The following is a 13,480-nucleotide window of genomic DNA, read 5'->3' as shown; positions in this document are numbered from 1 at the left end:
TCTTATCCATTTTTTTTCACTGTAGTACGAAGAACAAAAAGCATGTGTTCCTTTTGTATGTGATTGTATCCTTCAGATGCTATGTTTGTTTTTTGATTGCTGGTCTTATTTCTGGTATATTATTCAATATTGAAAAATACATGAGGGAAAATAGGTGCAAAACATCAAGTAAGATCACATATGTTTCTTTAGAAGTATTTTTGTATTTCAGTGAGAAACACAGATTTCCCCAAATATTTTCTTTACAGGTTTTTACAGTTGCAACACAGAAATTATGCCTGGTATAAATAACTGGACACCGGAAATTCAAGTAAGGTTATTAAAATAAAATTATTTTATTTCAATTGTGTTGAAATATCCTGCAATACTTAAATTTTTTAAATAAAAATAATGTATATTAGAGATCATTAAGTTTGAGAGAAATCAAAAAGGTACTCACGTGTTAGAGATAAAAGTAGTATTTTGTCAAGAAAAATAAGGTATGAGAAACTGTTTCTTTTGTGTTTTTTTTTCAATGCAGTCATGTAACAGAGAACCTGGTACAAAGATACAAAAATTGGAAAATATTCACAATAAATATGAACTTTTAGGGTTTGGGCATTTTTAAGTGCTTGGCTAGATTTTGATGGCTCTTAAAAGAAACAAATTGTTGACTGTATTACTTGGTATGAAATATTAATATGATAACATTAATAGGCTAAGAAGAATTAGATAAAACCAATCTGGTAAGTAGAGAAAAATTCTATTAATGGTTAAGTTTTAAACACAGTGGTCATGTTTGAATGACACAATTCAGTCTCAGAGAGAATGAGTTAAAACAGGTCTATTTAATGACCTTTTGCATCTGGTTGGCACAATGGAAGAATGTTTTGCAGAGGCAAAAACCTGAAAGCAATATGACTGCACCAGCAGCATGCTGTTAGGTTGGTGGGGTTGCCTGTGTACCTGTATATGACATTCCATTATTGCCCACATGGTTGCACACAGTTAACATGATTTTTAACAGGAATTAAACAAAATATGTAGCTGGTAGAATGACTCCTTTATGACCCAATTAAAAATTTTGAGCATAGAGTATTTCCATATTCCTTAATCACTTCTTTATTATATATTCATATGCATTAGTTCACAGAAAAATTTCCGTTTGTAGAATTTAATGAGCAAGAAGTATTTTACTTGACTTACTATTTCTACAGTGTTTTTCCTTCCTTTCCATCCCTCTCCTTATCCCTCACTCTCCCTCACCATGTTAAGCATTATTTGTCCTATTTATGAATTTGTTTTGTTTTCAATATAACATAGAGGCAAGTAGTGGGAAAAAATTAATGTGTGTTTGTTTCTAATTTAGATGTTCACAGCAGTAAGAGTATCCAGACTAAGCAATGTTAATCTAACAAATCAAGCTCTTAATAAGAACTTTAATGATCTCTGTGAGAATCTGTTGAAGGTAAGAATCTTATTTCAGATATTTGTTGAATTATTCAAATGGAAAATAACATTTTCTTTATAATTACTTTTCTGAATTAGACTACAGAGTGTCTGTGATTAGTGTGTAAGTTACTCTAAAGATAGATTTCTCTCAGTATATTGAGGATTTCCAAAGTTTTTTAATCTGAATGAGTCTTTTGACTAGTAGCATACTCCAGAAACAGAAAGACTGTTACATAGTACATTGCATTTTACCTTGACATTTCATAGGATAGTAGAATGGCTTGGATTGTAAAGGACCTTAAAATTATCCAGTTCCAACCCCTGTGCCATGGCCAGGGATGCCTCACCATAGACCGTGTCTCCCAAGGCTCTGTCCAACCTGACCTTGAACACTGCCAGGGATGGAGCATTTACCACTTCTTTGGGCAACCTGTTCCATAGCCTCACCATCCTCACAGTAAACAATTTCTTCCTTATACCGAACCTGAACTTCCCCTGTTTAAATTTAAGCCCATTACCAATTGTTCTGTTGCTACATTCACTGATAAAGAGTCCCTTTCCTGCACCCTTCTAAGCCCCCATCAGATGTTAGAAGTCTGCTATGAGGTTTCCACACAGCCTTCTGTTCTCCAGGCTGAACAGCTCCTGTATTCTTAGCCTGTCTTCATATGGGAGGTGCTCAAGCCCCCGTATCCTCGTGGCCCTCCTCTGGACTTTTCCATGTCCCTGTTATGATTAGGACACCAGAACTGCACACAGTACTCCAAGTGAGGTCTTACAAGAGCAGAGTAGAGGGTCAGGATCATCTCTTTCACCCTGCTGGTCATGCTTCTTTTGATGCAGCCCAGGATACGGTTGGTTTCTGGGGTGCAAGCGTACACTGCTGGCTCATGTTAAGTTTCTCATCAACCAGCGCCCCCAAGTCCTTTTCCTCAGAGCTGCTCTCAATCTAGTCTCTGCCCAGCTTGCAGCTGTGCCTGGGATTGCCCCAACACAGGTACAGGACCTTGCACTTTGCTTTGTTGAACTGCATGAGGTTGGCATTGGCCCACCTCTCAAGCATGTAAAGGTCCCTCTGGATGGCATCCCTTCCCTCCAGTGTATCAACGGAACCACATACTTTAGTATCAGACTTACTGAGGATGAACTCAATCCCATTGTCTGTGTCACCAACAAAGGTGTTGAGCAGGATCAGTCTCAACCCTGACCCCTGAGGGACACCACTCTCCCCATCTTCAGTTGGACATTGAGCCATTGACCTCAACACTGCTAATTCCTTATCCACTGGGTGATCCATCTGTCAAATTTATATCTCTCCATTCCAGAGACAAGGATTTTGTGTGGGGCACTGTTGAATGCTTTGCACAGGTCCAGTCACACTTCTAATTCTTCTTCAAGAAAAGATTAGTGTGATTTCTACTATGAAAGAATTTTAATCAGTTTCTGAAACAATCCATGCATTTTTTTTGAGATATAATGTCTTTTCTTCAACAGAGCTTATATTTTAAACTGCGATCTATGGTTCCCTGCTGCCTTTGTCATGTGAATTTTACAGTTGCTCTACCAGAGGATGAATTAGTTCAGGTGAGTTAACTACTTCTTTTGACTTTCAGCACACAGGCATGCCGGTTTTAGCCTTAATGAACATTTGCTGCTCAGAATAAGCTAAGCTAGGATTTGATTTACTAGTATGCCTGATGAATTCTGAAGTAAAATTTAAAGGCATGTTAGGTGAAGAAAAAGGAACCTGTGGAGTTCACCAGTTTTGAGAATCATGGGACTACATGGTATTTCAGGAGCACAGTGCATCTTAAGAGTGTGTATCTCTTTAGTTGGATAGTAAACAAAAAGACCTCACTAGAGGTCGGGTGTATGTTCTAACAATGGACTTTAGTATTACCTTTTATGCTATCCTGTGAAGGGTTTTTAGTATGTCTACTTAGATGACTTTTTTCCTCTATTATTTTTCTATGTAAAAAGCTGGCTTGTTTGCAAAATTATTTTTGCAGATTGCATGAGAGATAAACTTACCTAACATGCCATATATTTCTGATTTGCAGATTGCAGTCACAGCTGTTGCAATTACATATGACAAAAACCAAGCATTACAAACGAACAAAGGCCCTACAGAAAAATCACAGCAAAGAGGTAAATGTTGAGGCATGTAAAGATAAGAGATAATTTTCTTTCCTTTTTTTCCCCTCCAGTACCTAATGAGTTTGCACTTTAATTTCACTTACATATACACATTTTTAGAGGGATGTACAGTAAAATCATAAATTTACAACATAGAGATTTTTTAGAGTTCATAAATGTGACCTCCAGTAGGATGAATTATAGATGAAATATTCCATATTTGCTTTATGTAGTTAACAAACTTATAGTAACATGAAGAAATGCTAAGTATTGCCTTATTCCATGTACCATCCTTCTTTGAATCATTTTCCTCTAAAGAATTAGTGTAACAGATGATGACATTCCCATTATATTTTGAAACATGTGGTACAAGTCATTAGAGAATACTTGTTCTCTTAAGTAGCAAATTTTGTCCTTACTTCAAGAAGGCAGAAAATAAATTATTCATAATGCTTCAGAAAACCTCCCTAGAACCCATAAGTAGGTCAGTAATATTTTTGGAGATCAGTGAAGCATATAGCATTATAGAGGGAGTAGAAGAGCTGCAATCTGCATATGTCATCTTGCTAATGAAGCACCATCTTAAGCTAGAAATGTATGTATGCAATCTGGATATCAGAATTTAGACAGAACTTTGAAGACACTCCATTCTGAAGAATGGAATTAGGTATTTAGAGCCATATGTTTCTAAAACATTAGTTATGCCTTACTTCAGTAGTAACAGTAAATTGTTTTCTTTTATGTGAAATAAATTGCTACTATTTAATATATAGTTAACTGGGCTCCAACTACAGAATCAAACCGAAAATGCATGAGTTGATGTAAATTCTTTTTGTGAAAATACTAAATCAAATGTTGTTTACTAGAACATGAGTTCTGTTCAATTTCACAGCTGGATTTATTGTCAGACATGTAACTGTCCAGACCTGCATCACTGTAGGCATATGTTGAGAAAATTTGTTCTGGTCAGACCTTGACTAAATTGAATCTGGAGTGCTTACTGTTAGTAGCACATCTTATTTTGGGGATTAATTATCAACTGGGTATGTTTTCTTTGTTGAAGCATCTACAGACAATGAAGAACAGCTACAATTTCCATTGGAACTTTGCTCTGATCCCCTTGCTTCTCAACCATTCTCACCAGCTAAAGGTCTGTTAAATGGCAGAGTGCTGAACTATCGTTTTCTCCTGATTCTGAGTTCTGACTTTTCATTGTTGCAGTAGCTTTAAAATATCTGTACTGTTACATGCTTTAAATATCCTTTGTTACCTAAGCATAATGGATATGTTCATTCCTAAAGCTGATTTTTTTGTGAGTTACATAAGATTGGTTGGAAAATCATTCTATGTATGTTCTTTTGTAGATTAGCTGTAGCTCCTCTGTCTTTGCATTTTTAGTATCGAAAATGCTGTAAGCCACTGGGTGTTGCACGTTATTTGACTTAAAGAATTATAAATTACTTAATAATTAGATTTGCCTCATACTGCTTTACTTCTGCAAATGGCCCATGTAAAAGAACTCTATGTATTGTCAGCCACAGATAGTTAATCTCATTGTTTTCATGGTGGGAATTACCTTATCTGGCAAACACTGCTTGTTCAGCTGAGCAAAATTGCATAAATTTTTATTTTCCAAAGTGAAAAGAGCCTAAACTTGCATAGTAAATAATTTGTGCAGTGCAGCTTGTTTTAGCTGTTAAAACAGTCACTTTACCTGTGATAGAGCTGCATTTCAGGAATGGTAGTCACAGTTCTCCTGTGATTGTATCAAGAATTAGATGGTTACTTACTGAAATCATCTCTTTACTTCCTCCGCGTTGTTGGATTATCTGCCCACCAAAATGGCTAGTGACAGGCAATTTAGTATTTGAGAATTATTGTAAATGGTTTTAGTAAAGTATTACTGCTTCCTTTTTGCCCTTTGTATAGGTTGCATAAAGGAAGGTGCCTACCACATTACCTTGTGTTTTGAAAGGCCAGTTTAATTTCAGTAATAATACTACTTTGCATTTTTTTGGTATTTATTTTTACTTTTTGTGCATTTGTGTATCATTAACTTTTAATTGGTCACATTATGATGCTGATAACCTTTGATTTTCTAAAAGAGGAGCTAGCCAGAAATTCCTGACTGGTGTCTTTTTCACTAGACTGTGCTGCTTGTATAATGGGCACTGACCAGTAGAGGGTAGCCTGTTCACGTGTATCACTTTTCCTGCTGCTCTTCACATTCTGTATTGTACTGTATGTAGCTTTAGAGGCTTTCAACTAGATAATTATTTATTATATTTATTATCTGTCATTTCCTCACAAGTGACCTCTAGGTTTAATTATATTTACCCAGTGGCTTATTTAATATGTTGATAACTTTTTCACATAATTACCTTAAGATTGTTATATTAAAATGTTTGTATACAACCTTATAGAGTAAGGACCTTTAATAAATGCTCATATGGCAAGGCAGATTTAGAAAAATTAATTATTTATACTGATTTATTATATGTTATCAAAGTTCATCATATACTATATATAAAAGAAGTTTTTCCTTATATTTTGCTCTAAAAATTTCCTTTTATAAGGACAAAGCTGTTGTCCTGTACTATATGACTCTGCTCATATATTACCTGAATGGGATTAATTTTGTTTTATTAGAAGTCCTGGAGGGTGCCAGTTCTCACACAGGTATCCCTGCGGCTCAGAGAGGTGAGTTTACTTAATTTAGCCCTACGCCAGAACAGAATGAGCATTCTTGGGATATTGGTACACTCTTTTTGGATGTGTCTTAATCCAGGAAGTGTTTACTAGTTAACTGAGAATGCATGCTCTGGTGTGGCTTAATGATGTAATAATATTTTGATGTGGTTTTTAATGACAAAAGTCAGATTTGTTAATAAGTGTTTCTCTGTCAGATACATTGATACCACTTTATCTGACAGCAAGTTAGTCCCTGAGAGAGAGCTTTTTTGCTTGTGTTAATTTGAAGTTAGCATGTGTTCCTTCTGTTTCTTCAGGATAATGAAGAAACCTGTGTTTGCAAAACCTTTTTTCTTCTTTTTTTTTTTAAGATATGCAAACACCCTTGCAACTAATAACAAAAGTCATAGCAGAAACAACTCTACTTCTCATTGTAATGATAGGGGAGGGGAGAGGGTATTTTGAGAGGGAGTGATGGGGAAATGAGGACAGCATTTTGTAAGGAAAATTCGTGTGTATTTAAAACTGAGGTGTTGTTTCAGCTTGTGACTCTTACCCTCATCACCAAAGGTTTGGTTTCAGTCTTTAGTTTAGATATTGATAGACAAGTTAGGAAGTTTAAATCATGATCAGCAAGCAGCTCTTTGTCTTGAGGAAAAGAATAGCAATGAAAACTAAAATTAAATAAGGCTTAAATAAAGTTTAAAAAGCCAAACTTAATACCTAATATGAGATGAAAATAAAACTCTAGTATTAGTCGTTAATGACTGTATTTGCATGTTTTTTCAGTGATGAAGTCCCAGTCAGGCAGTTGGTTCACAGCTGGGACATCACCAGAAATCGGTACACTGGTTTGGAGAAATCAAACCTATACAGTAACTTTTCCTTCAAACAGACCTGGAAAGGGATGTTTGTTCTCTCTCAGACACAGATAATTGCTTCCTCAAAAGGAGCATTGAGATGAGCAAGAGACATCATCCATATTTTTTTCTTTGTTTTTTCTTTTGTTTTTCTGTCTGTGTTTTCAGCAACGTCAGTTGATTACAGTTCCTTTGCAGACAGATGCAACAGCTGGATAGAGCTCATTAAACTGAAAGCTCAGACCATAAGGCGCGGATCAATTAAGACAAGTAGGCGGCTGTTTCTACCACGTTATGATAATCTGAGACATATCTCTGATTTCCCAGTGGTGAATAGTGGAGTTCCCTGCCCAGCAATAGTATTGCAGATCACATGTAGAATGACTACCTGAGTGTGAAAACTGCCGACATTATTAATGTCTTTGTAAACTAATATAGGGTTTATGAACCAGTATCATAAAAAGCAAAATATAGTATTTCTGTTCACTTAGTAAAATTTAGTTATTGATAAATGTGTACGCCTACTAATGATATAACATACACTGCATGGATGTAGGTGTATGTATGATCTTGGAAAAATTTGGGTGAGAAACAGGAAGCAATCACCAAGGTGACAGTCAAGGCAATGGTCACTAAATTAGCAAGTGGTGAGTTATTTTTCAATAGTTCTTTGGCCACAGGTCTGACTATCTTGCTTAAATTAGCAGAGATTAATATCTGTTTTAATGGAAAATGCTGCACTGGGGAAACACAACAACTTTCACACTTCCTGTAATTTGTTCCTCCAGCAGAATATGTATTCCAAAATGTTGGCACTTTTTTCTTTACCTTCACTTTATAACTGATTGTTGTATGTGCAGCTACTCGCCTCAATGTTTTCCTTTGCAGGAATGCCACTCTTCCAAATAAATTCCATTTCAGCTTTTTGTCTCCTTTTGCATGCATTGCATGATAATTTCCTTTCTCACATGGTATGGCTGAGCATCACAGGCAGCTGAATGTTGTCACCAAGCTATTTGGAAACCATAAAGAAGAGTTTTTGTGTTTTGAAAAGCAGTAATCAATCTTACTTGATAGTTACTTGCTCTTCTTTTTTCCCATCTTTTTAGCTGCTTCACTAGATAAAGCAAGTCCATTGGCTGAGGGGTACTTACGGCACCGTTCTGTTCCATCATGCACCAATTCTACCGTCTCAGTTGTTAAGATGACACCTCTTTCTTTTCTACCTGGGGCAAAAATAACGAAATATCTTGGGATAATCAACATGTTTTTTATACGAGAAACCACTTCTTTGCGTGAGGTGAGCTGTGTATCAGGGATTAGCACTTTTTGTTAAGTTTAATAATCAAAGGTGAATATCTGAAGAGACTTGAGCCTGGGGTATGGCACAGCAAGGGAATGGAGTTTTTGTCAATTGAGGGTGGGTGCTGAATGGGAAATAAGTTGCATTTGCTACTCCTTTTGCAGAGCTTGTAAAGCTGCTTTGTGTGTAGCAATGTTAGGAAAGGGCTACTGAACCATTGCCATTGCTCTTGAATTTGAATACTAAACCAATGAGTTCTTAAATAGGACTATATGGAAAAAATGGGCCTTTGACCAGCAACAGTGCTACTTTTGGATTATTTGAACCCTAAACTGAGATTAATTTTAAATGCTAAAATAACTCCATTCTTCTCTGGTTTAGCAACCTCAATGGTGAACTTTCACAGAGCATTTAGATTTCAGAATTCATTGTTTAATACAAGATTTCCTGTATCATATATAATTGTTATGCTGATTATTAATGTTATATTCTGTGCATTCTCAGTAAGGTAGCTCTGTGTGATGAACATCTAAAAAGCAAGCCATAGAGTATGTAACTCCACAACCAGCTTAGGGGGTGTAGCTAGTGATACTCAAACAATGATTTCCAGTCTGGATCTGGACAACAGATTCTGTGAGCATGCCAAAATGCAAGACATGTTCCTTATCATTTTCATGTTCTTTTGGGAAGTAGCATCTTTCTGGTACAATTTCTGGCCAAAGAAATATAATGTACCTCTTTAAATTGGCTTGACAGTGATGAAGTGTATGCTGTTTCTTGCTAGTTATAGATAGAAAAATTACAGAGCAAAGGTTAATAAAGATTATCAGCTCTCTAAAGAAACTTTGATCAGACAAACATCTTGTTTCGATCTTGCGAATTATGGCCTCTTTTAACCTGAGCAGTCTATGTGAAAAGGACGGCATTTTCAAAAAGATGTATATGATATCATCAGGGAAGTGGGTACATGACTGTTCTGTACTAGCTACAGTTGTGTCAATAGAGATTAAATAGCTGATAAGCAAGCTTTGGTACTTACGATAGCAGAACTCTTCAAAGGTAGTTTCCTCAGGTATTTGAATCAACTCCATGAAGCTGGGATAGTTACAAAGTTTCTGCAATAGTGTCAGTGTGCTATTTCCAGCACCAAGGCAGCTAATTTACATGTAATTTAGCTGCATAGGCCAAGTCCCAAACCACTTTTAGTACTAGTTGCACAGTACTGCACTGAGGCTGTAACGGAGTCAAAACAGAGCAGTTGTCATATCTGACTCAAGCAACTTTCAGATTCTTATATTCTACAGAAAAATAATTAGCAGTGTTTGTGTTGCTTTATAGTTTGCTTGCAGTAGTTAACAGGATATTGAGGCCCTATGAACACTTTCATAAGCTGAAGTATATACCAAACACTGTGCTTCAAAAATTAATGAAAATTTAAGTCAGATTTATCCATTACTCTTGGGTTTTGTTGTTTACAGGTGGATATTCATAATCTTTTGCTACCTGTTATCATCAAAATTTGTATTAAGTTTATAATATTACAGATTTTCTTTTTCTTCCCTTCTGTAATTGTTTAAACTCGTGGGCAAAATCGAAGTTCCACAAGGAATGACAAACTTGTATTACAATTTTGATTTCTGGCTGCAGTTGACTTCATTCATGCTTTATGCTTGGACTGGTGAAATTATACTTGCCCTTTTGTTTGTTTTTCATCGAAAGTATGTTTTCATTAATCTATTCAGGGTAGATAATACTTCTTCCAGCAGATATGAGGGCAGCCTATGTTTGTTGAAGTTCAGCTTAGTTAGCCTCTTCTATCTGCTTCTTCCATTTCTCAAGTGTCATGCACACTTGTGGGAAGTCTTAGAGATCTTGCTTTTGATTTTCATTTTGAAATTTTATAGGGGTTTTGAACCAATAGTTTGATCAGTTTCTTCGTTTTTTTTTCTGTGGATTTTGTATTTTTTGGTTGATTGCCTGTTTATTGTGTGTTGGGTTTTTCCCTGCGGTGTGGTTGCTCACATTCTTTGATAAGGGTTATCTAGGAAAAAACCCATACTTCAACATTCTCCTTCTTTCACAGAAATTAAAATTATTCAGCTTGTACCAAAGGCATAAAAATCCCCCAAAAGCTCCATCAAGTAAAAAATCCTAATGAAACATGATGGCTAGATGTTCTTTTGGGTTTCAAGGAAGGGAAAAACACCCACAGACGAGCTTCAATAGCTTGCTTGTCAAGTAGTTACTTTGTCCTTTGCTTACTTTGTATTTTGAGGGATAATTTCTTTACTGAATGTTGAGAGCTACTGACAGATGAAGTTGCTGCGATGGCCACTTACAAGTAATTTCCAAGAAGTCTAAATCTCTTTTAATCCTCGGCAGAAATTATGAATAACCTTGCGATTCTTTTCCTCAAACAGTAAGTTCCATTGGTCTGATTTCTCTGTGACCCATTTAGCAGTGAATAGCTTTGAAGTTCCCTACAGTATACCATTCACTGAAATATTGAGCCGATAAAAGTGTTAGAAAAATATCCAGCATCTTGTAGCTATAGGTAACATAAAATGTAATTTTTCTTCTGTTTCAGGAGGGTGGTGTCAGTGGTTTTCTCCATGCTTTTATTGCTGAAGTATTTGCAATGGTGAGAGCTCACGTTGCAGCTTTAGGAGGGAATGCAGTTGTCTCCTACATAATGAAGCAGTGTGTTTTCATGGAGAATCCAAACAAAAATCAGGTAAATTATGATCTGAAATAACAGTGCTTGTTGTGATTAGTATGATGCAATTAAACATTTTATATATTTGAAAAACAGTGACCCTGTTATATCTGCATAACACTTCTGGATCTTTCATCATAATGTTTGGTTAAAGAAGCCAAGAGTGTTCTTGACCATCTGAGTTAATACAAAATTATGAATGAGCTTCATAAATACCCAAATGGGTAAAAATACTAAGTTTACTAAAAGGAAGTAGATTATAGGAAATGATTAAACAATTGTGCTGAACTTAGTTAGTGTCTGCAATATTACAGTGTTAGGCTTTTCATCCTAACTCCATGTAAGAACACCTGGAGTTGCTGATATAAAATGCTCTATTTTGGACAAAAAGGGAAAACACTTAATTGATGAAGACAACACCAGAATATGGTTGTTTTGTTACATGACATATGTTCAAAACAGTAGTGAAAGGGAGTACAGCTATCCAGATATTTCATTTGTGGTGGTCTTATGAGAATCTGTCTACATGTTTGAGAGCACACGAGTGAAGATCAAAGAAAATATGGTAGAGATTGCCTCATTAATGAATTCTAATAATTTGTCCTTCTCCTGTGTAGTAATATCTAGCAAATATAAATAAACATAAAATATAAATAAAATGTATTATTTCATGTTTGTCACCATTTATTGTCTTTTCTTTTTCAGGCACAGTGTTTAATAAATGTCAGCGGTGATGCTGTCATCTTTGTACGTGAATCTGATCTAGAAATGTTACCAGTCCAGCCATCTACAGCTGTTTCTCAACCCACAAGTACGGGAGGAGATGTCACAACATGAAGACAGGAAAAATTAAATCATTTCTGCCAAATATAAAGATTATTTAAAATGTGGGAATGCTTAGGTTTGCATCTTCAAAACTGGTATCTACCCATAATGTTAATAGCCAAAATCTGAGACAATCACTATCCTTTGTCCTTTATGTAATAGTCAGGGTAGCATATCATCAGGTATGCTGTCATGTGTTTGTTGTAATTACAGGCCCCTGTGAAACCTAGGAGCATGGATTGAAATAGTAAGCATCACATGGCATTGTGAAAGTGAACAAAAATTCTGTTGCATTTTGAGCTGTTGAACAGGACCATGAGAAGCTGTAATTCAGAACCAGTTCTGAGTTTGCATATTGTATTAGCTGAGTTCCAGCTCTGTTTAAGAAATAAAAGATGAGTTGGGGTGGGTGGGAGATACTGAGAAGCCTGTGTTGGCAACCGTTGCTGAAGGAACAAGAGAAAGAGACTAAGAACATGTGAGCTGAAGCCTGAACGTACATCATAGAGCGTGAGGAGGAAGAAGCAGCACCAAAACATCACAGTTTGAATTTCTTCACACTAAAAATATTTTTAAACTGTTTGTGAGCTGTGATCTATTTTTTAAAGATTATTGCTGAGCAGCAAATGTTTTGGGTGGGTGTTGTGGGGTTTTTGTTGTTCTTGGTTTTGTTTTTAGCAAGGTGCCAGACCATGATGCAGACTTCCTAGTCATTCCTGGGGTTTAAAACAAAGAACAAAAAGTTCTGGAGTGTGTTTGGTGCTATAATAAGATGTTCACTTCCACATTGACAAGACAAATCTTTTTTTAATGTAAGATTCTGTGAAAGAATTGCCCTGAGGCTCATTTTCTTAAGGCATGATCTCTTGCAAGGATGACATGAACAGTCTTCCAAAAGTCATTTATACAAGAGGTAGTCTCCAGTCTCCATTTAACAAGCTAGCAATGCCTCGTTAATAGGAGATTAATGTATGTTTGTGATGCTGCTTTCTGCGAGTTGAGGATGTTCTTGTTTGGTTTGGGGTTTTTTTTTCCAGTACTGTAGCTGGGAAATAAGGGTACTGCAAAGAAAGGAAATTTATCATTTCCATTGAGTGTCTGAAAGGTGGTGATGTTTTAAGATACAAAATGCAAACTTTGATTTGAAGATGCATTCTTACTTAATTCTGACAATACCATACATGGGACTTGAACAAACATGTAAACTTGAATGTAAATATTCCGCTTGCAAAGGCATGATTATTTGTTAAAACTAATTATTTCATTGTAAATGAGCATGGAAATCATTCTTGCACATTAAATTTCTTTACAGAATTAATTGCCTTTTGATATGTGTAATAGTTAAATGTGTACACAGGATCCAAACTAAAGATGTCTGGTTCCCCCCATTCTCCTCAGGAGAACATTTTTGTACAGAATGTTACAACCTGATTATTGAGTTACCATTGTGTTGAAAGTGCTTGAATTAGGTGCTTAGCAGAACATTTTACTCATACAATGAATTGTCTTTCTAAATTC

At 35.9% G+C, this 13,480-nt stretch overlaps 1 protein-coding gene across 5 annotated transcripts in view; it reads left to right on the top strand.

Moving 5' to 3' along the window:
- C2CD5 (C2 calcium dependent domain containing 5) overlaps nucleotides 1-13,280 on the top strand; it is a 59,890-nt gene extending 46,610 nt beyond the window's left edge. For 3 of the 5 annotated variants that reach the window (XM_031048158.2, XM_031048162.2, XM_031048159.2), the window contains 10 exons: nucleotides 249-310; nucleotides 1,349-1,447; nucleotides 2,926-3,015; nucleotides 3,492-3,579; nucleotides 4,631-4,717; nucleotides 6,217-6,267; nucleotides 7,287-7,388; nucleotides 8,228-8,418; nucleotides 11,009-11,155; nucleotides 11,843-13,280. In XM_031048158.2, coding sequence (XP_030904018.1) covers nucleotides 249-310; nucleotides 1,349-1,447; nucleotides 2,926-3,015; nucleotides 3,492-3,579; nucleotides 4,631-4,717; nucleotides 6,217-6,267; nucleotides 7,287-7,388; nucleotides 8,228-8,418; nucleotides 11,009-11,155; nucleotides 11,843-11,974 — 1,049 coding nt within the window. In that variant the 3' untranslated portion in view covers nucleotides 11,975-13,280. The remainder of the gene's footprint in view (nucleotides 1-248; nucleotides 311-1,348; nucleotides 1,448-2,925; nucleotides 3,016-3,491; nucleotides 3,580-4,630; nucleotides 4,718-6,216; nucleotides 6,268-7,286; nucleotides 7,389-8,227; nucleotides 8,419-11,008; nucleotides 11,156-11,842) is intronic. The other 2 variants (XM_031048161.2, XM_031048160.2) reach the window with 1 other exon arrangement.
- The last annotated feature ends 200 nt before the right edge of the window (nucleotides 13,281-13,480 follow it).

The sequence above is a fragment of the Melopsittacus undulatus genome, chromosome 5, assembly GCF_012275295.1.
Source record: "Melopsittacus undulatus isolate bMelUnd1 chromosome 5, bMelUnd1.mat.Z, whole genome shotgun sequence".
Lineage (NCBI taxonomy): Eukaryota > Metazoa > Chordata > Aves > Psittaciformes > Psittaculidae > Melopsittacus > Melopsittacus undulatus.
The sequence above is the reverse complement of the archived record's forward strand: the minus strand, read 5'-3'. Positions and strand labels throughout refer to the sequence as shown.